Source organism: Chroicocephalus ridibundus, chromosome 2 (assembly GCF_963924245.1).
Source record: "Chroicocephalus ridibundus chromosome 2, bChrRid1.1, whole genome shotgun sequence".
Classification (NCBI taxonomy): Eukaryota; Metazoa; Chordata; class Aves; order Charadriiformes; family Laridae; genus Chroicocephalus; species Chroicocephalus ridibundus.
In genome coordinates, this window is record NC_086285.1 from 145,824,685 (window position 1) to 145,848,113 (window position 23,429).

Genomic DNA, 23,429 nt, shown 5'->3' on the forward strand with positions numbered 1-23,429 from the left:
GAAATAAATGTCCTTTCTTTTTACTGCAGTTAGTGTTATGGTTGTTTGTACAAACTAAGTCTTAATTCAGAATATCAAAGTGTAATTATTTTTTTTTAAAGTTTCTCATAGTTTGGTTAATATTTATTTACACCCCTCTACCCTTTTTCTATTTTAATTCCATATGTCCCTGAAATTCTGTTTCTAATCAAAATGCAATAAGAAAAAAAAAAATCTTAAAATATTGACAGTTATTCTGAGAGAAGTAATCAGTTTCACAAATTCAGAAGTATTTAATGGTCTAAATCAGCATATGAATTTTGGTGGCTTTTGGATTTACTTCCATGCTTTGTTCCAACAGTCTAAGGAATATCCGTGGCAGAACAAAGAAAAGCCACCCATTTCTCTGACTCTAGTCTACTCCCATAGACGTTCTATCCTGTAAATACAAATTTTATTTCCAAAGTTCTCAAAAGACCTACAAGACCATTTTTGAAATGTAAACAGGCAATTTGAAGAGGCAAATCACAGGAAAGCAGCTAAAAATCTGATTTAAGTGATCTGTCTTTCATGCTTCACTGACCTAATCCATTCTTGATATCCTGTCTTGACTCTTTGATAATTAGCTAATTTTAGTGGGATTTTACTGCTACACAAGTATTTTGATTTATGTCCACAAATCTAAAGTTGGATTTAAGCTCCATAAATAAATACCATACTAGCTAGTTGCCGTAACACAAAATAATACTGATAAATTTACCTATCCATGGAATTCTACACATTTGCAGCTGAAAATTTAGAGTACCTACTATATTTGTGCATAATTTTTCAGTAACACACATGGAGCGATGAAAAACTTGGTTCTAAAGGCATGAGACATGTTGCTTTGAAAGCCAATATTTGAATTTAAAATATCTTTAAAATGTCAATGAAAAACTATTCACAGTGCTTTATAAAAGCTAATTACTTTCTGACAAAAACAGTAAGTTGGCATTAGTTAATCCTTCGTTAAATTTTATTTTAAAAATAAAAGCAGTATTGGACTGAGGACGTGGACTTAGTTTTCTTGAATCAAATCTATGTTTTTAAACTAAAACTCTTCAGTGCCAAACTGCAAAGGGAGTGAGAATAAGGAACATAAAGGGTAGATTTGGATTAAATTAGAAAGTTTATTTGTACTAAAGTGGTGTCTTAGCAACCTATAGAATTGTGATGTAGTGTTAGTTTCTCTCAAGAGACTGAAAGATAATGCTTGGAAATTCATGGCATCAGGAGTATGGCTAGCAAAAAAATAATATCAGTGGGGTGGCATCTTAAATGTACAGTTAAAATGTTGTAATAGGTGCTAGTAAAAGGCTCCAGGCTGAGCTTGTAACACTTGGAGATTCTTATGAAATGATGGCTGTGGAATGAGAAGGACGAAGGAAAGAAAGCTTAAATGGACAGGGTTTGTGCGTAGTAGTTTGATGGTTGTGTGTTGGTTTCCGTAAAAATAAAATGAAAAAAAATCATTATCTTGACCAGATAAACTTTCAACTCATTCTTATCATTTTAATAATGGTAATGTACTCTGTTTAGCTATTTCAACAATTAAAGATACCTGATATATTTAGGTTTTATTTCTGTAAATGTGGTTTGCATCTGTGGTTCAGGTGTTTCAGTTTGTAAATTGAAAGCGCAGTGGGGTAAAAGCGTTGTTGGATTGCAATCTTGTCTGGTATATTCTGCTTGGAAAAAGTACATACGCTAACATTAACAGGTAAAAGAAAACAATGGCATTGACCGTGCCAGAAAACCAACATGGCACATGGTCATGTCTTACTATTAAGGGATAAAATCCTGGAATTGATGAACTACTGCTTTGTTATCTACCTTCTGCAGCTCGGAAAGTGAATCTGGCTCACAAAGTGCGTGCGATCAGCTTGTAACGCCCACCGCATTAGCAGCCTGTACCAGGGTTGACTCCTGTTTTACTCCTTGGTTTGTGCCATCGCTAAGTGTGTTGATCCAAGTTACTTATTTGGAAGTCCACCTCTGCCATCATCTCGATCAACTAGGCACAGGTATGTACTCCTTTATGTAGAATAATGAAAGCATGTATAGTTCATACATGCTGATTAATTGCTGGTTTGGCTGTCTGTAGTCCCCATTTCCTTATTCAACCAGGCATTCTTGAAATAAATTATCACCAACAGCCACTGGTGGTACAGACTTCAGGGTAAAACTGATGACTTCTGTGTGTTGAGAAAGTACATACAGTAGGCAGTGGGGCTGGCTGATCCCCCCCTTCCTCCCTCCGGAATGGGTAACTGTAGAAGCCATCCGGTTTTCGGAGTCTGATTAGTGACAGCAGGTGCCACTTCAGTTTTGAGCCATCTTAGTGAATGAATTTGATCTTTTAAATTTTCCAGCATATTAACAGTACTATTAAAATATTTGGAGATTTTGCAACCCCCTTAGTAAGAATTCCTTGGAAGAGCTCTGAGAACTGCAGATTTAACTGCTATTTCAATTATGATCACTTTTGGAGCTACATCTGTTTTTGTTCAGTGCTCTCTGTCATTGCATTAATGGCAAATACATTCCAAGAGATCTTTAGATTATTGTCTGATTTTCAAATGCCAGGAATGCTTTCCATGGAAGATGAGCAAATATCTTAGATAATTTTGACAGGGACAGCTCTTTTTGTGAGTAGTTTTTATGTTTCTGCAAGTATTATAATATATTTATTATCAAATCATACTAAGACTGACACTCAACATCTAGTAAATTTCTTGTCTATCGGCTACCTCTATCAGTACACAATCTTCCTCACTATTACACTCCAATTCCAGATGCTCGATCTTTAAAATTACACATACTGGAAAAAGCAAAAATGGGATTAAAATCAAACCCAGCTGTTTCATTTTTCAACAGCGACTGAGTTTATGCTGATGCTGCTGTTGCTCTTTTTACAGCACCTAAAGGCCTTAAGCTCTGGGGCTCCGTTGTGCGACGTTGTACGCGAAGGGAGCACAAAACTTATTGTATCCATTATGCTTTTGTAGCGTAATAGGGCTTGATCCTGGAAAGTGATGAGTGTTTTGGTTCCAAAGCTGTAGAGCACTTGAGCATATGCTAATTTTAAGCATGTGAGTAGTTCCAGCAACATAAATAATAACATCAATGGAAATACTCGCATGCTTAATGTTACACAAGTGGTGTACGTGCCCTGCAGTGTCTGCTGCCACAGTGCTCAGCGCTTTGCAGGGCTGAGACTTCAGCGAACGCGATAAAATCTTTTTTGTGATCTATTTCTCATGCTTTAGTCTCATGATACTGTTTTGTTTAATTTCTAGTATTATGGGGCAATATGCCGCATCTCAGTGGGTTTGTGGTCTTGAACCCTCTGTAACTGCAGCAAAGACAATTTTCATTGTGGAGCCTGTTAGCCTGCACAGTCACATGTCAGCAAATATTATATTGCTAATTTTTATTGTATTTGTAATGTGCTATGCCTGGAATATCATATACTTATACTGTAGCAAAAATTCTCACAGAAATATGGTTTCTGCTCCAAATAGGTGGCAACCTGAAGTATTGTGCAGTGTGTAGGCAGAGCAGTTTGGCCGGCTGGTCTATTTACCGTGAAAAGATTTGGGTTTGCAGATACTTCTTGTTTGCAGCTGCTACTAATTACAGTTCTATTTTACATCTAATAAACAGTGTGAACAGGATTAATTTCAGATTTCAGAAATGTCAGCTCTTTTATGAATTTTACTTGTTTTCATCATATGTACAAGCAGTTAAAACACAATTTACAAAAACATACAGAATGTGGCAATGGTGATGTTCTAGTCTTGTTCTTTTACTTTTCAGCACCACCAAAATTTCTTCAGCCATTTTTATCTGATAAGAACATGCCATCTGAACTAGAATACATGATAATTTCCTTTGATGAGCCTCATGTATATCTTCGTCAATGGAACGATGAGTCAATGTTCCAGGAGATCCAGTTCTCAACTCAAGCCGACTGTAAACTGTTGGAGTGCCGAAACGTGACTATGCAGAGTGTTGTGAGACCTTTCAAAGTCTGGGGACAGATTGCTATTTCCAGCAGCACAGTAGGAAGGCTATTGGACTGCACGATAATGGTGGATCCCATTTTCATCAACTTTGGCCAATATGCCCTTCATTCTCTAAATACAGCAATTCAAGCTTGGCAGCAGGTATGCAAATACAATACGGAGAAAAAAATGTAGCTATTGTGATTCATTTAATAGCAAATTAGAATACCAACTGCATTCATTACAAATATTCCAAGATACAAAAGCTAATTTACACTAAAAGTGTATTTACTAATAAACATTAATTCCATGATAGCAATGAAAATTAGGAGAGAATGAATGCTATATGTAAAGGTAACTATAGTCAGAACTGCTTGAGTTTCAGTGAAACTACATGGATTTATATTAGAATAATCAGAATCTTTGTCTTGAAATGCGTGATGTTCCGTTAATATATGAAAAGGTGAGTGATGCATGATATGTAAGCACAGCTCAGTCTGAGCAGTAGAGCATATTGCTTCCAGCTACTACTTCTGTCCTTATTGAAGTTCAACACTAGTTTCACATTACAATTCTGTGCAAGCAGCATTAATGGTTGAAGCCAGTCCCGGCGTAAGGAACCTTGCTTCTGCAATGACCCCTCGAAGGCCTGTAATTCCCTTACTCCACTATAGCCTTGAAATCAAATCATTTTCTTCATCTGCCTGAAGACCTATGTGGAGCCTGGGAATTAATTACCTATCATGGCACTACAATAACAAAGCCCCCAAAAAAGGATAAAACATCTGTTTTATATCAAAAAATTCTTTTTTAAGGGCATTCCATGGTTTTCTTGTTGCAAAAGGACATTCATAAAACAAGATCTAGTGTGATTTAAATCTTTACAGCTGGCTCAAATATCAATGTGAACAAAAATCTTTGTAGCTCCAATTTCTGTTTTTTGTCATATTTTGAACAATGCTTTTAATAAAAAACAAACATAGAAAGTACAAGAGAGCCCTTGGTAGGCTGTTTAAACCCAAAATATTTCTGACTTAGTACTAGTCCCTCATCTAAGACATGTGTGGCAACTACTGCAAAATGGGCTTCAGAAAGGTCAGTTTCCTCTTAGGATGGAAAGAAAAAAAAAGATCTCTCAGACATAGCTATACATATAAATAAAATATGGTGCATAAATATTTAAATGTTTTAAACCACATCACAGTGTGAATGACTGACTGACTACTCTGTGCCTTGAAGGAATATTCTGAGTTGAAAAAATGGAATTGTATATTTGATTAAGTAGAGCCATATGTCGCATAGTATATTGCTGACAGGTACATTCTATGAATAGTTGGTACTGATTTATACATGGATTTGGCAATGTTAACATGAGCCACAGGAGGATATACTTCTGTAATTGTTGCTGTAATTTTCTCGTTTCCTCTCATGTCAAGGGTACTTGCCACCATGTTCTGATGTGGTGGGTATCTAGCCCTGAGTATTTGAGATTAAAAACTTGCACCGCTTTGAAATTAGGGGAAAGTTAACACACAAGTGGGTTCAAAACGGCTTATTAAATTAATTGTTACCAAGATGTTTTGTATGTGGCTTTACCTCCAGACTGGGGAGGTGGCACGCACTGCATGGGGAGGGAATGAATTTCCCAATGATGAGCATTGTTTGATGTTTTGTGTTCACACGAAATATAAAATAAATGCTGCCAACTAGAAGCATGAATTTAATAAGCAGGAAAGGTTATTTGAATTCTCCGCATATTTTTTTACTGGATTACTATCTGAAACAAGTGATGTTGTAGTCAGTGGACAGACAGATGAAGCATGAAACAATTTGGCCCTGCACCTTTAGGTCAAGAGTTCAGGATTAACAGAAGCCTCTGTCGGTGTCTTTCTTTCCTAGATTTGGACTGATTATTTTTTTTTGTTTAAGTAATGATGAACATTTTGAAAGTAGATTAAGCCTAAAAAACACTAGGCCTACAACTTGCTTTATACTTCTAAATCACATGCTGAAAATCTGAGAGGATTAGCACTTTTTAAAGAGAGTTTCCCCTTTTGACATATTTCACTGTCTAATCTGAAATCCCTGTTAAAATACAAGCAGTAACAGCCTAGTGCACATCTAAATGCAAAGCTGAAGTAATGGTTTTGGTAATCAAATAACTGGGCAGGGAACTTCAAGATTGTTATTAATTTAGTTTTATTATTTAATAATAGCACAGAGAGTATCAGGTGAGATAGAAAATGCATGTCTCCTGCGAGTATACCGGAGGGGTGGTAGTGGTGCCCTTTATTTGGGCGTTTAGGCCTTCACAAATTGTTTTATTGCATTAGTGCTTTGTGATACCTAGAGACACGGGGTCAGCTGAGAAAACAGCTCCCCAGGTATGGTACTAAGTGAGTATTCCTGGGAAAAAAAACTATTCCTTTGTGGTCTCACACTGCAAATCTTTTCCTAAACCCCTCAGAAGTTACAAAAAGCTGCTCCTGTTTTAAACCTGTTTTAAACTATTAGAACTTCTTTTCCTCAAGGTCCGTGTGGTGCTTAACCTTTCTGTTGGCAATTGCATGAGTTTTGTTAATGAGCTGGGATCAGTCAAAATGACATCTGTGGTCACAGTAGTTTCCCCATCTTTCTACCACAAGCATGAAGAACAAAGGAAAAGGGTACAGAAAATTTGCATGTAACTTCAGTTTAACTTTCTAGCTCATCATGTCAGGATACTGCCATGAGAATGAAGTTTAAACAATCAGAAGGAAAATATTCTTTCCTGTTAGAGGAACTTTAGCATTTTCTTATCTCCCTCAAAGACTTTTTGTCCAAAAAACATTAAGCAGTACTAGAGAGAGAGTATGTACATGTGTGTGTGTGAGAGAGAGGAGGTTTGCAGAGGTCTTCGGTAGCTTGTGCAGCACACAGAAAATAACTTTGTGTATATAAAGAGGCCTAGGCTTTTATGGGTTTTTTTTCCAGATCTTTGCTTTGAAATAGCTGTGAGCTGAGATGTGAGCAGAAAGTCCTGAAACAGGGAAAGCCTGGTGACTAGTATTATGTGGGATGTTTTTCCCCTCTCTGAATAGAATTCACAAAATATTTGAAAGCCCAATAAAGGAGAAACACTTTCCAGGCCTCTCTGAGAGAAAAGAACAGCTGAAAAATGATCTAAAGAGGGGCAGGAAATTGTCCCCCAGGAACTGACCCTAATCTGTATCTGATTCAGGCTGTTGATCTTTTGCTGATTCTTTGATTTGCTGTTTTAATTCAGAGAGGGAATTTTTTCCTAATCCACACTTAGGTGTTTTCAGCTCCTAGAGTCATCATTCAGCCCTTCATCATCACTGCCACACAAATGGCCTGGTTCTGTTTGTTTTTATTATGTCTGGTTTCTCTACACTCTCTTTTATCAATCAAGATTTCCTCACTCCGTCCTTTTGCTGATTTTTTTTAATTTCTTTTGGTCCCTTTCTGCTTGGCTTAGAAGCTTCTATTTTCAGACTTCAGCAGGAAATTTGGGATCCAGTTCCCTGTGAAGGGTGCAGGGAGCTGCTGCTGCTCCCCAGGGACCAAGAAGCATGGGCGGTACTCTGGGAAAAATCTCCTGCATTTACTGCAAGGAGTGTAAGAGTCACCTAGAATATTGGCCATACAGTGCGTAGTTGCCATACTGAGCTAAAGCATCCCTAAGCTTCCTTGATGATCCTTCAGTCAGTTGTTATTATCAAGACTTGAGGCATCAGTAGCTCTCTCCTAAGCCTGGCAGCATGGAGCAACTCCTTATTTTGCAAATCTTGGTGTTCCCTTGGTTAAAACTTTGGAACTGTTCTGAAATTGAGCTTAAAATACCTCTTTTGCTTAGCTGAAGCTTGCTGTTAAAAGCGGTGTATTCTAGTAGCAAATCTAGCATGTAAGACTAATGATTGATGGTAGTCATTCATCAGTACCAAAATGTGTGCAAGGCTATTAATAATCCCTGATGGGATAATATTCCCCCGGTACAATTTAGGAGTTCTATGAATGCCAAAAACTCAAGACAAAAAAAATTGAAGGTTGCTAGATTCCCGTTTCCCTTCAGAAAATGCAAGAATCTACAGTCTGTGTTACAGTCTGAGTTCGACAGTAATAGTCAGGTAAAAAGAAGGAAGTTCGTCATCTTCTGGTCAGCAAGAAAATGTATTGGAGTAAAAAATTTTCTTAAAGTCCCCTGGGGTTATGTCTAGGTTTGACTATAACAACATGCTGAGCTCTATGGATAGTAAATCCTCCCTTTTTTTTAAAAAAAAAAAAAGCCAACATTTTGCAAAGCTGTAACAGGAAAATATATATATTTGTGGTAGACTTATGGGTATGTGGGTATGGCAGCTTGACAGTAAAAAGTCATAGATCCACCACTAGAAAATGCCAAAATAAACTCTGCACTCTGAAGTGATGCTGTAAATGTCAGCCTTTAGCATACCCAGATCTGCTACTGAATGTGATACAGACATATTGCTCTGTAATGAGTTTTACGACTTTCAAAAAGTGAGATTTGATTATGCTCACCTGACTCTTGTTTCACAGAAGATACCTCGTCTTTTGCAGAAGAATTTGTGAGATTTCAAGAGAAGCTTTAATCTAAATATTCCCATGCTTAAATATTCCTAGGGTGAATAACTTTTTGCACAAACATTCTGACAGTGAGACACAAAAGGAATTGCAACCTGCACCTCAGGTTCTTCTGAAGTTAATAAACAGTAGTGAACATGCATTCAAGGATGCTAAATTGGACATACCTTGCACACTTCGCTTTTTGGAAAATCTGTTCCAGGTGTATCACCCAGCAGTATGCTACAAGCAATGTACCAAAAGGTTTTTCACGTATAACTAAGGATCCATAAGGATCTATGAAGAAATATTTTTCTCTCTCTTGTTTGATCTCTGAATTTCTGCAGGCTTCCAGGCACATTGTTATCAAACTAGAGACCCATATGATCTTAGACAGAAGAGGTGCTAGCTTTGTTATGTCTGTTTAAAAGGTCCTCTGAGAAAGCAGGGAGGGGAAACAGAATCAGCTCCAAAGACCATGGAGGTCCCATAAGTTTGAGAAAACGTCATGGGAAGAAAGGATGAGAAAAGAGCAGCTGGACTATATTGTAGAGAGAAGGGAACCAACCAACAATAAAGCATTGTCAGAAGTGTGTGCGCTAGGAAAGATGGGTCAAAAAGAGGTAACGAAAAGCACAAGAAGATAAATTCTTTTTGTTATACCCATTAAATTGCATGAAGACTATCCAAATGTTGCTTTCTTGGAGTAATCGTTATGGTTGCTAGATAGTTGCTTGTAAGTGGAAGGTGCCAGCCCAGTGATGACTAGGACAGAAATATATGAGAGATGATCTCCAAATCAAATTCTCAGTCACACTTTGACCTCTCCCGTATAGGGGATTATAGTTCGTGCCTTCAGGGGCGGAAGACCTGTAGCTCTGGTAATTTTTATGACTATCGTATAGTCTCATCGTGTCAACAGAGTGACAAGCAGTCAGATGAAAAGCAGAAAGAGAGGATAGAAGGATGCTGCAACCAGGAGAAAAAATATTGTAAAATCTAAAATATTTTTAAAACCCATGATAGTTTTTGATTTTTCCTGTTTTCCTGTGAAATGGCATGATGCATTTTCAAACTATCCTTGTGGAGCTGTGGAAATACTCTCCTCGTGTCTCCTGCTTTTTCTTTAGTTGTTTTTTAAGTGTTGTGGTATCAGGAGAGAGAGAGTCTTCTGGTGCTGACCCACAGCAACATTTCAAAGTAGAAGCAGCAGCTGGGGAAGAGGAATTGCAGCCTGTGGGCCTGAGAGATCAGCTGTCAACCATGCAGAAGCCTCTCCATGCCTTTTCGCTCAGCCTGTATTGCCCCGCCTGTCCTATGTGACGTGTCGTTTCTAACTGAATTTAATTTTGTTGAAGTCTTTTATGAAAGTTAGTTTTAAATCTTTAAGATTTGCATTACAGAAACAAAAATTAAAATATGTCAAGTCTTAGGATATATTTTGTCAACCCAAACACTAGTTTTTGCAGAGAGTAGAGTACTATGAGACCAAAGCTAATGGCAAGAGATCTTGAAGCATTTCTGTCTTGTAACAGTCGCCACTAGGCAGGCAGCTGCCAAATGTCTTGCAATTAATCTGACGCTTACTGGCTTTCATATCCCTTTCCTTTCAGAACCAATGCCCTGAGGCAGAGGAGTTGGTCTTCAGCCATTTTGTGATCTGTAATGACACACAAGAGACACTGCGGTTTGGCCAGGTGGATACTGATGAAAATATTTTGCTGGCTAGTCTCCACAGTCACCAGTACAGCTGGCGCTCTCACAAGTCCCCACAGGTACGTCAGAAACAGCCCCTCGAATGCAGCAAGTGCTAAAGCTGACTGGTGGCTTTCTGCATTGGTTCTTCCATTTTCTCTATGGGCTCAACTGTCTCTAATGCTCCAGTTCCTTCAGGAGCCACACGCTGGGGCTGCATCAGAGAGAAAAGGTAAACAAAGAGTGAGGAAAGCCAGAAGTGTTTAGAAAATTACTCGAGGGTAGAACTGGATGTGCACGATCGCTTTCTGTAAAACCAAGTGGTTGTGGAAACCAAAGCTTCTGAAAAAAGGCAAAAGAAGATCGCTTGCCAGGTTTTTATAACTAAGCGATCAGTGTCTGTTTTCTGTGATGTACATTAGAGGTTTGGGGAATTTTTTTAATGAATTGTTTTTACCAGAAGCATCTGTTCACTGAAATTGTTTGCAGAACAGGGTCAAACTGGACAAATCTCTCAACTCAGCATGTGCTTGCATTAGGAAAGATTTGAAATTGTCAGAAACACCCCACTTATATAGTTTAAATAATGCAGTTTCTGTTTCTTGGTGGTTTTTTTAAGGATAAACACTGAAACTGAAATAAAATATTTTAAAATTATCAACAGGAAGTATTTCAATGAAACCATGTTGTTGCTTTTCTTGAGTGGTGGTGAAAAATGGACTTTGCATCTTGATTCAAGATAGGACAAGAATTTAAATCTAAAAAAAAAAAGAGTGGTTATGACACAGCAAAGCCATTTCTTCTCTCTTTTTGATATATACCCAGCTCCTACTGAGCGGGAGACTGGAGACCTGTGCCACCCCACTTGCTGGGCAGCAGTTCTGTGCTGAACAGTTACTAAAATTTTTACAGATCCTAGGAGAAGAGTAGTGAATAGGGGTTCCTAACCTGGAAAATACCGGCATTAGCATGTCAAGGTGAACTTCGGATGGTAATTCTGAATGGGAGCTGGGCTCACTTTCACTGCTGACAAGTTTCAAGTTTTCACTGGGAAGCAGAGATGGCAAATTTACTGTGTTTTTCATTCATATGTCAGTTGGTGGATATGCAAAACGACTGAATTTTACATGAATGCTGTAATATATGCAGAGCAAATTTAACCAGAGTAAACAGTTGCAGTTGGCACTGAAGTCAAGCCATAAGTTAAGAGGAACGCAGGCTAATAAAGGACCATCTCACCCCAGTGACAGAGGAGTTGTTATAAACGGTGTATGCTGGTGTAATAGTGCACAGGGGGGACTTTTGGAGACTTAGAGACGCTGAAGTACTGTACCTCCCTTGTCACATTTCCCAAAAAGACATATGTTTTCTCATAAAACCAAAACGCCTGTGATGCCTGAGCCCATGGGCCAGCAGCCCAAATGGGTGACTGCTCTGTGTGGTTGGGCAAGTGTCAGATTGCAAGACAGGATCCCCACTCATCAGGTGACAGTACTCACACTTGGGTTACGATTGACATAAGGAGATGTGCGGGAGAAAGAACAACCAGGCTTGTAGAAAGCTAGCAAAATGTCACACATATTTCATAACCAATTATCACTTGCTTTTGTAGCAACCACCCAAAAAATAATTTAAACCTCTTCATAAACACATGGAAAAAGAAGGAAATGCTTAAAGCAAATATAAATAAAACCAGAACTAGCTTTCCTCCTAACAATCTTTCTCATCCATTTTCTGGTTACTTATATAAAATCACTCAGTTGAGAGAATCCTCTTTTTGACCATCTTTCTAGATAGTTCTGCTAATGGTGTATTTCTGATTATGGTGTATTTCTGATAATTGCGTACTTCTGATAATGGTGCAAACTGGAAAGAGTTTTGCAAATGAGTGTTATTTCAAGCAAAGTGAAAAGCAGAAGAGTTAAAATTGCAGCATGTTACTGATACTTTCTGTCAGTTGCAGCCAAGCTACTGAAGACCACCAGCACAATATATGGCATTGGCCATTGGACACCCGGAGAACTTAAATATTAAAATTGATCGTTAGCTTGTCCTTTCGGTCACAGACTTGAGCTGTGCAAAACATTCCATTTTTGCAGCCACTATGTAAGTTTCTTATTAAATGAAAAATAAAAGTGCAGGATGGAAAAGTCCAGCAGAAAACCAAATCACACATTAGGAAGTGGATGAGGTGACAGTAGGAACTTCAGATTCATTTTTCAGATATTCGTTCTTCAGCTGAAAGTTGGTGATGTCAAAGGGTTTCCCCATTCTGTTTTGCTCTGATCAGATTCAGATTCTCTGAAGAATTGGGCTGATAAACAGTCAGAAATGTCATGTTGGATTCCCATGTCCCAGGAGATGGGGAAGCTAACAGCTCCTCCTGACTCAACCACGTTGCTGGCCAACAGGGTCTTCTAGTAGGGGGGTTATACCTCCCTTGTCCCAGCCCTTGGAATAATTTCAAGAATATTTCTGTTCTTTCACTGTTTTTCAACAGCCATGTCTTGCTGGGAAATTTAGAGACAAAAAAATAGCACTGAGGTAATTTCACTGAAAACATATGGAAGCACAGGCTTTCCACACACTGTTGAGATAGAAGCAAATTTTTTTTAAAAAGGTCAGAGAATCTTGGCATCCATCTACAAGCCTTGTTCATTTGGTTAATGTTAAATACAAATCACTAAGTTTAGCATGCTTCAGAAAGGCATCTAAACAGTCTAAACAGCACAATCCTTTGTCGTTTTAGATCAAACGAAATGTTTGTTCAAATATTATTACAAATGTAGTTGTGTAAATTTTTTCAGTGATGAATACAAATCCTTGAAATGAAAATGACGACTCAATTAAGACATCAGGTTGTCCCTGTTATGCTATGGCACTTTTCTAATTGTTTCCATGCAAATCTATCTAACAGCTTATTATCCAAAGCTCAGAATAATGCCCAAGCATGGACAAACCCTCCAAGTGTCATATTCATGGAATGCTAGATGACTTCATAGTTATGAAATTATTTCATTTCTCATGATAATTCCCAACTTGCCAAGTTAGTGAATTTTAAGAACTCTGAGAGCAGATTGTAAGATAAATGTGAAATAATCCATACTTCTGGAGTCAGGGACTTCCCTCCAGGCATTAGTTCATACTTGACTTACTTGACTTACTCTTGGGGATAAAATGAGTTAGGACAAGGTCTTAGATACCACATTCTCTTACTGGGAAAGAAAACCAACTTGCACAACTTCGCCTGGCTCATGTTTCTTGTTACACAGGCACTAAGAAGCAGCGGTTGCCATGAAATACTTTATTTAACCTCTGCAAAATGTTTTTTTAGTATGGCAAGGCAGTTCAGTTAAATGAAAATAAATAGTTTTAAAAGGATTGTATTTCTTTCACATTCACATCAATAAAATTCTCCATTTTTCTTTTGCTAATTAAGTATAGTGAGAGATGCAGTAATTGCCCATTTGAATTATTTAACACAATTAAATATATATATACCTAAAAGAAATTATTTTTGTAATAGCAGATAGTTATATAATGCTTATTTCCATTTAGAAAGAATTTTAATATTAATTAAGCTACTACAGGCTATAATTAAAAATTGTTCAACTTTTTCATGTTATGAAAACAGCTATAGTACACCAAGGATTTGGATTTATCAGCTATTGATGGTGTCCCTCCAACTGTTCGGCTTAACTTAAAGCTCCTTCCTTCCTTCGTTTTTTCCCAGCCCGGATCTTCTACATTTCAGGGAACCTAACCTTTCCCTTTTAACTTTCACTCTGATTCCTCCAAGTCTCGCTAGTTTGGCTAATATTTCAGTAATAAGTCTGAGGTCTGATGCTCGCTTTTCTACTCTACTGCATCCCCCGTGTTTTCCTCAGATTTCATGAGGTTTTGACCTTCCTTAGGGATAAAACACCCCCAACTATATAGTCCCTTTCAGAGCTGGGGTAAGTCCAAAACTGATGATATTTGAGGCTTTAAGCAATTCTAGCAGAAGTTGCCAGACATCGTGAGTTCCTTTTGCAGATTTTAATGAAAGTTAGAGGTCTGTTAGATATCATTAAAAGGGAAGAGAAGCTACATCACTCCTGTGCTCTACAGACACCACTGGCTCCTACGTTATTATTGGATCCAGTCTGTGCTCCTTATCTTGATCTTCAAGTTGCTTTGTGGGATGGGCCCCAGTTATGTCAAAAGTCATGATTGTCTCCAAGACAGCTGTGTTTTTTAGGAGAAGAACTGGAGTATATGATACATAGGGTGAAACTCTGAAGTTAGAAGAGATCAGATCTTCCTAGCAATGTACTCAGAGTTAAGGAATTCTTTCTTGCAAGACAGTAGGCAGCCGGAGGGTCCCACTAGGAATCCACGGTAAATGTAAAAAACAGCTATTCATGTGAGAGTCCCCTGAATGTATTCTGCAGAGATTGTTTGCTTGTGAATAAACAGTAAAAATCTGCTATAACGTGCTAGTTATTACTAGTTATTTTCCCCACGCTCAAACTTCGTCAGAGTCCTCTGAGGAGGCAAGGAATAGTGGGTCTAAAATCATTATCTTGCTTTCTATGCAAAACATAATGTTGCATAGGGGAAGTCTGCATTTAAAGTAGCAGCTCCCAGCCTTTCTCCAGAGTCTTCTCCCAGGGTTATATTAACGGCCCATTTTGACTTTGCACTGTCCTTAATTCGAAGCAGCAGGTGCAGTGGATGAAGAACAGTTCCTAGGTTGATTTGGGCAATGACTTCAATGAGAATGTGGACAAGTTACTGGCTATAAACAAATAGATTTATTTCTTGTCAAAGTAGGTAAATATGCCTGAAAAAGCTATGTGCCACTTCATTGCTATAGAGAATTTGAGAGGAAATACCCCTGTCACTTGCTTTTCTGTTCTTCTGAATGTACACTTATAACTTCTTGAATAGATATTAGTAGCGTTTAGTATGTTAGTAATACCTTCACTGGAACCTGTTTAAAGTGTTTCTTCTCTTATTGTAAATAGTGCTGCGAAGGACAACTTCTGTTAGAATTTTATAATCATAATTTTTAAAGGCAGTTGTAGATTTGGAAATAGTTTTAAGAACCTCCTCCTCGTTCTCCTACAAAAAAAGACTGAACCCAAATTTTAATTTATGTTGCATCTCCAGCAGGATCATAATTCATCGTTACTTATTTCCAAGTTGCCATTCTTTCAGGTATTGGGTTATAGAGTGTAAGCTGATATACGGTACTCTGTGGATTCAAACTTAGAAACTGTGACTTATGTATCAGTTATTATTGGGATATTTTTCCTGTTTTATTGTTTAGGGATGTTACAGATTCTCTGCACAACCTTTTGTACTTTACACAATCCTCCCGAGGTCATTTACAGAACAACATCAGGCAAAAAATAAAAAAGGTTTATGTTATTTTACACTGCTCAAGTAGTAAGAAATATATTGTTGCTTTCCTTTGGGTTCCTGCATTTGAAATTGATGGTTATATTATATTGTATTACATGTAATTGACTTTCTAGATAATACCTGGGGCAGATAAGGATTGATATTATCCATGAATCACATGAACCCTCATAATTTCGTTACTGTTCCTTAACGAAAAGAGTCTTTGTTTCCGCAATGTGTAGAGCTAGTTTGTACCTGCGAGGGTCAGGCCTGCTTTGCAGGTTGTGGTGAGGCTCGCAACACCTCCAGGAGCCCCCAAGGGTCCGAGTTTGTCTGCTGAGTGCGACCTTTTGTCTACTAGCCAGCGTGGGGGTGATGAAAGTTACTTTCTACCATGTTCCATACCGGCCTTCTGTCTTACAAGGGACGATGGTGTAGAACTGATCAGATCTCCCAGGTCCTATGGGAAAATGAAGCAAAACTGAAATTCAAACTTTTTCAGTGGCTGCTGCGGCTGACAATGTGCAAAATGAACATTTCATTAACTGTTTTTGCAAATACTAATAGGTTTTATTGTTGTAAGTCCTAATCCTGGTCAAGGGCGGCCTTGTATCCTGAAAACACAACCAAAAAATACCGATCATCCTTCTCCTTTAATTTTTCAATTAAAAAATGCTCTAGCTTCAACTCTTAGAATTCAGCTCCCGTTTCCAGGTCTCCATTTCCTCTGTGCCTCATCACAGCTTTTACTTTACTATCTCATATCTTTTAAAATTACCAACTGCTTCCACGCTGTTAACCAGGTGCTCACTTGATTCCTCCCAGTCTCTCAGAGTTGAGAGCAGTAACCCTTATTCTTCCCAAAAATCATTTTCTAGTTTCACCTAGAAGACAGATATAATCTAACTACAGTGAAACCAAGTTAACTTTGGTGGATCTACAAGCAAAGTAGAAATCAAATTTGTATCACTAAGCATTTTGAGGGCGCAAGCTTTAAATTACTTATACAGCTGGAAAATGCTGCCTTTTCTGGACAGGCTCCATTCTTAGTCTCATTTTTAATCCCCCATTTTAGTCTTCATGCCTTGTCATATGACACTTAACTTTATTTACTCAGATCGTATCCTTCACTCAAGCATCTAGCTGAAAATAAGTCAATTTTGAGGAGTGTATAGAAGCATTCTGTGAAGAGATGTGATAAAGAATACAGCTTTTCTAGCCATTCACTCCAGCAGAAGCAGCAGCTTCTTCAATTTCTTTCCCTCTCAAAACGGAAATCCATAATGGCTCAGAATTACAAATCTGAACGCCAGCAAAATCTAGTCAAAATAAAAAACTCTGTGTTATCTGTTGATGGTTCCCTAACAGAAAATGCAGAAATCGAATGGTTACACAAATGAGTGCCTATCTTCACATATACAATAGTCTCTTTTAAATTCTCTCTAAACTATAAATTGCCACTTATCACTGGATTATATTTATTGGAATGCTTTTGAAGTCCATTTAATATTTTTTGTAGCTTTTTGCAATGACTTCTCTTTTGTCCTAATATATATCCCATACTTAGCTATACAAGTTGAACTTTTTTGAAGCAGATGGTCTAATAAATACTTAGAATTTACTTAAAGCTTGATAAGTGAAAGGAAGTTACATGGCAATTACCATGAATCTGTAGTATTAGGTCAGTTTTATAACATTAGAGCTGTGCCTTGTTGAGTATCTAACACCATCTAATATGACGTTTTCTGCTAAAATAAAGTTAACACCTGATTACTTAATTTTCTAAAATTACTTCAATTTTTATTTCCTGCCATATATCTCTGTATCACTTAATGTCATTTGCTAATTACTTGTAGCCATGTTTTCCAGAAATCTCACATTTAAATAACTGATACACCCAGAGATCCCTTTGCATTTTCGAGGAATTCAGTTTCTTGTCTCAAAAGTAAACTTACGCAGTACCCAATTCTTATATTGTTATGTCATTAATACAAATATATATCTTTAAAATAACGTATGAAGGCTCTTCCCTTTGTATGTAGCATTTACCAGTATACAAATAGTACGTTTATAAAATAAGGAATTACCAATATATGATAATAGCTCTTTTTTATTTTTCTTTCTGAAATGGGAAGTTAAATGCAGACTAATCATTGTGCTACAAAGAAAAATAGTAAGGCAGCATTTGGGAGCTAATGACCGCTCAGGGAAAGCTGACAGCGTGTTCCTTGGGAACATTCGACTCGTGAGCAAAGCTGTTTACACAGGGTGGAAGACATCCTAATGTTGGAGCTACATACAATTACTAATCATTAGTTATGGCATTTATATGACATCTATCTTTGGAGCGCACTGTATTTTGTGTGCTTTCTAGCTAAGACTGACCACTTAGTACCTTTTCTCATTATTTGGCTGTCATTTCCAGCTACCAGTCTCTCCAAAGTAAACAGTTTTCTTGCTTCTCTTAGTTTTCATATGTGGTGAGATTTATTCCCAGCTGCCTCTGTAAGAAACTGAACCGATTCCAGCCACTGCAGTTGGATTTTTTTTTTTGTCTTGTTTTGTTTTTCCTTTTCTGTAACGAATACTTAAGAATCAAAGCGACGTGTTTGTTTATGAGTTTGAGTGTCCTAGTACACAGCTTCCATCAACGTCGTCTTGAATATAAAGCTGTGCCCACGCATGTGCACATCCAGATGCATGCCCATGTGCACACTGGCACATATTAGCCTTTGTGCTTCTAGCATAAAACTAATTTGAATCTGAATGCAACAGTCATCACTCTTGCAAATTCAAAAGCCACCCACTGGATGGATGTTATTGTTCTGCGTGTAACTTGTGCTGAGGATACCACAAATTGCAAACAGGCTACTGAGTTGTAATATCTTTGAAAGTTGTTGCTGCGGTTGTTTCTTAAAACAATGAAAAAACCCCAACATCCAGCAATTCAGCAAGTCCAACTGGCCAGATCTATGGTCAGTGCTATCTCTTTTTGGAAACGAATAATGGGAGAACATAATATTTACAAGTTTCAATTTTTCCTCGTGTAAATAATCAAACTTCGGGCCTGATCCTGTTCTCAATTACTTAAATTAATTAATGACAGATGTCCAAAATCAGAGTGAAATTCAACCCTCAAGAGAGAATTCCCACAAGGCCTTTATATAACTGTTTTAAAGGACTTAAGTGATGCTTAGGCTCTATGCTGGCCCTCTGCAAAGAATAAATTTTACCCAGAATGCTTACTGCTTTGATCCCTTATATATAACTCACATTCTTAAGTTTGCACAGCCACAAAAGATCTATACAGAGCTAAATAGCCAGATCTTCAGCTGGCGTAAATTTATGTAACTTCATTGACCTACATGGAACAGTACCAATTTTCACTACTCTGGCTTAAAGAATCTCCATGGGATAGAGGTAAGTGCGTATGGTGGGTAAATGGATGAAAGGCTCTTCAAATGATGAAAGACTATATTGCTCTGGAAGTGATTTAAGTTAAACTGGAAAAAAGCCACTCCTTTTCCGGAATAAATCACACAGGGAGTATAATTATGCAGTTAAATTTCTTCTCATGCAGTCAAGCTTGAACTTGCCACCACATTTGTGTAAGAAATGAAATGTTTCCCATCTCTCAGCAATATGCTAAGTTCTACATTTAACAGACATGTGTATGTGAGCTGTACAAGGATACATACAAATAGGTTTGCATCCTTCTTTATTTTGAAGGGAAGGGTATTTGTAATTTTCTGTCTTATTCTGAAGGCCAAAAATCTGGTCTGAACCTGCATTCCGTATCACCTTGCTGGTACTAAAGAGGATGGATTTCTAGAATAATTTCAAGGGCAGTTAAAAAAAAATCTCTTATTTCCTGTTTTATACTCTCTAGTCTACATACCCTTTTTTTCTGAACAGTTGTGTGCTGGATTTTTACCATCCTAAATACACTGTTAAAGCAGGTAATTTATAGAAATGCGTGATGCAGAGCCATCTTATGGTATTGCTGATTCTTCTGTTTGTATCCAAAATCACAGAATCACTGAATGATCAGATCATTCGGAGAACTGGTGTGCTTAGCACTGCAGAGTTTTAAAACTGAGAACATTTCTCTGTCATGGGAATTCCTATCCTGCTGCAAGGCTTTTTTTTTTTTTCACAGTTATGTATTGAAGTAGTAATTGCTTTCTTTCCAGCTGTTACACATCTGTATTGAAGGCTGGGGGAACTGGCGGTGGTCTGAACCATTTAGTGTGGACAATACAGGGACCTTTATTCGTACCATTCAGTACAAAGGCCGGACAGCATCACTTATTATCAAGGTTCAGCAGCTCAGTGGAGTGCAAAAGCAAGTAAGTTTTTGATCCAGTTTGGAAAAAATAACATAAGTAATTTAAACTCTTATCTGTTCACGGATTAGTCACCTTATTATTTATTCTCTTCTACTGGGATATGCAAAAAAACAAGTATAACAGTCTTCTGGGGGCATTTTCATGAGTTTTTACATTTAAAAACTCAATTACCGCGACACATTATTTGACATGTTCCAGTAAACATCCCTTTGCGTGGTTTGTGAATTCTGACAGTGCTAAGTTACACAATGTCTTGAATGTTTTAAGCTCTTGAGAAGCAGAATTTATTCTTTTTTTTAAAGAAACTGCTCATATCTTATTCTGGGTTGTACTTCAGGCCTCTGTATTGTTAAAAGAGAAAAAAGCAATGACCAAATTAACATTTGAAAATGGGCTGCTGTGCAGTAACTTTTCACATACAATCTTTGTAAAGAGATCTGTAATAACACTGCCTGCGTTGGCAGAAGCCAGAGCATGTGGTGGACATGTTCAGCTCATGGATATGGCAGAGCGCCGTATGTTGCGCAACAGAAATAACAGCTGATCAGACAAGAACAGTGCCTGGCGTCACTGAGAGCCCTGCTGAGATTTTGCTTGGTAGGTTGTGGCTATCATGTGCGCCCTCATTGATGAAAAGCAAATGAAGATGGTTGTAGCAGGGATACACATGGAATGCTGTTCCTTGGTATAGCTTAGAGGAAGTCAGATATATGTTCTATGATAAACAATACATCTATGACGGACAGCAACAACTCTAATTTGCTCTTTTTCTAGGGGGGTGCAATTAAATACAGAAATATGGTACAGCCATTTAATGGAATTATAAGCTTTAAAACAACAAACATACTGAAAGGTCTGGATCTCTGGGTTGTGATGGGGATGTGAGGTGTCAGTAGAAACCTTTCTTCTGAAGCATATCACTGTGTCTGCTCAGAAAGGGCTCAGCATTCAAGGACCGTCACAGTATTCTCAAAATCCAAACCAGAGCTATGTCAGCCGTGGGCAGTACTGCTGAGTTCACTGGGAACAAAAGTGGATATATTACATGTTTCTTTCAACCCCAGATATTGCCTTAACAATATTTCAAGCGTTTTAATGCCTACATTTCTATGAAATTGCACATACATTTGGCCAATAAAAATAATGTTTTACTGTTCACTGCCTTCAGCAGTGCTTAGGAAAACCTAAAATAGGGAGGTTATTCTTGTACAGGTTTTCACTCTATAATTCAATTTTTACCTTTCTTTTTCACAGTCGTTTATATATGAACTGCATATTTTTGTGTGTTTTAGATCCTAATCTGTGGAAGACAGACAGTCTGTAGTTACCTTTCCGAAAGTATTGAACTGAAAGTGGTTCAGCATTACATTAGTCAGGATGGACAGGCTGTTGTTAAAGAACACATGAACTGCCTTGCAGCCAAGCAGAAGTTGCCTTCATATGTCCTAGAAAACAATGAGCTCACCGAGCTGAGTGTGAAAGCGACAGGAGATGAAGACTGGTCCCAAGACGTATGTCTAAGTTCTAAACATACAGAACACAGCACTGTTATTCAGGTATGACTAGAAGTAGTTGTATGGAATATAGCATAAAAAACGTCTGAGAAAACTGGGGACTTTGTGGTTAGACTTCTATTTGATATGTTGAAATGTTGAACGTTATCATTCTGAAATAATTCTAGTGTAATGCTGCTGATATCTCTGCATACAGGTACCATCTTCAAAGAGTTCAATTACATATGTGTGGTGCACAATTTTGACTTTAGAGCCCAACTCTCATGTGCAGCAGCGATTAGTAAGTATATTTAATGTCACTGAAATCTAAATGTTTATGCCTTACATGTCGTATAATAGGGGCAGAATGACCCACTTTAAAGATCAATTAATGTCTTGTTTCAACAGTTGTAATACTGGAGTAAAATTAGCCTTAAGTTGGTATATTCTTTCCTTTTTTTTAGATTGTTTTCAGCCCTCTTTTCATTGTAAGGAGCCATCTTCCGGACCCAATTATCATACATTTAGAGAAAAGAAGTCTGGGACTGAATGAAACACAAGTGACTCCAGGAAAAGGACAGGAGAAAGAACTGCAAAATATAGAACCCGATCTTACGCACCACCTGACGTTTCAAGCCAGGTGAAATACTCTCTTTCCTTGAAAATGGTTCATTTGTATGGAAAAGAAGGAATAACTTACACTTTAACTTCTGGTGCATTTTTTCCAAGAATAGGGCATATCCAGAGGAGATATAACAGAACAAGCATATGTGGCCTGAAATTATATGATAGGAAATATTAAATTTGATATAACTATCCTAAGCATATTGGTATTTGTTTGCATAGGCAGCCCACATTTTTGTGTTTTGAAAAATAAATCCCTAAATGATCTTGAAATGTTTTTTGAGAATACTGAAGGGTTTCTAAGGTCTCAGACACAAAGGTCATTACAGTGTCGTAACAAATTCACGCATGTCAGATAAATGCTCAGGAACTTGTTAGGCATCATAACTTGATTCATCCATGATTACCTTGAGAGCATTGCTCTGCAGAGTACTCTTGGAAAGCTTCATTAAAGAAAATGTTAGCGCTACTAATACTTGATCTTGTTGTGTAAGTGACTGAATCTGCTTTCATTGACAGGGAGGAAGATGATCCATCAGAGTGCGCGGTCCCTATCTCAACCGCGCTAATTAAACAGATAGCGACTAAATCCCATCCAGGTGGCAATGTCAACCAAATACTGTCCGAGTTCTATGGCACCGCTAATCCTCCCCAGCCTGCATGGCCATATAATAGGAAGGATTCAGACAGGTAATTCTTTGCTAAACCTTCTTCATGGTTGTTGCATTGCCTTTTCAAACGAACTGAAATCACGTCCAGGAAGACTATATGTGATTGACATCGAATATTTTTCAGTAATTACATGATTCCTGCATGTAAGCTGCAGAATCTGTTGCAGGTGGGAAAAAATTGAGGTCAGGCTAGGGGCTGCCCTTGATTACACTGAGAAGATTGCATCAGCAAGGATTAAAAGAATTGAAGTATTTTTTTTGTGAATGCACCTTCTTTACTGCAGCTCTGGAGGCTGTTGTTTGTTCAGTAACTGTTTGTTTCAGTGCAGAAACGTGGAGTTGCTGTAGGAGGAGTTGCTGGGAAAAAAAAAGGAAATGTGATTTCATGACTACAAAAGTCACAGGTTTAGTTCTGAAGGATAATGGTAATTCTGTTACAGCGTTTCTTTAATTGGCTAAATTTAGGTTGAGCTTATGCAGTTAAAAATATGTCTTTATAGCCTATATGTGGCTAGATCTGTCTGACAGCATCTCAGTGTTTTCCAGAATGATAAGGCAAGACAAGATATTTTTTCTATTTCAAAACCAGAAAAGCCTTGCAAA

The 23,429-nt window shown here is 37.8% G+C and overlaps 1 protein-coding gene across 3 annotated transcripts in view; it reads left to right on the forward strand.

Moving 5' to 3' along the window:
* VPS13B (vacuolar protein sorting 13 homolog B) overlaps positions 1-23,429 on the forward strand; it is a 479,360-nt gene that overhangs the window by 420,960 nt on the left and 34,971 nt on the right. For all 3 annotated transcript variants that reach the window (XM_063327260.1, XM_063327261.1, XM_063327262.1), the window contains exons 41-48: positions 1,861-2,042; positions 3,838-4,187; positions 10,220-10,381; positions 19,883-20,038; positions 21,331-21,594; positions 21,749-21,832; positions 21,996-22,171; positions 22,675-22,845. In XM_063327260.1, coding sequence (XP_063183330.1) covers positions 1,861-2,042; positions 3,838-4,187; positions 10,220-10,381; positions 19,883-20,038; positions 21,331-21,594; positions 21,749-21,832; positions 21,996-22,171; positions 22,675-22,845 — 1,545 coding nt within the window. The remainder of the gene's footprint in view (positions 1-1,860; positions 2,043-3,837; positions 4,188-10,219; positions 10,382-19,882; positions 20,039-21,330; positions 21,595-21,748; positions 21,833-21,995; positions 22,172-22,674; positions 22,846-23,429) is intronic.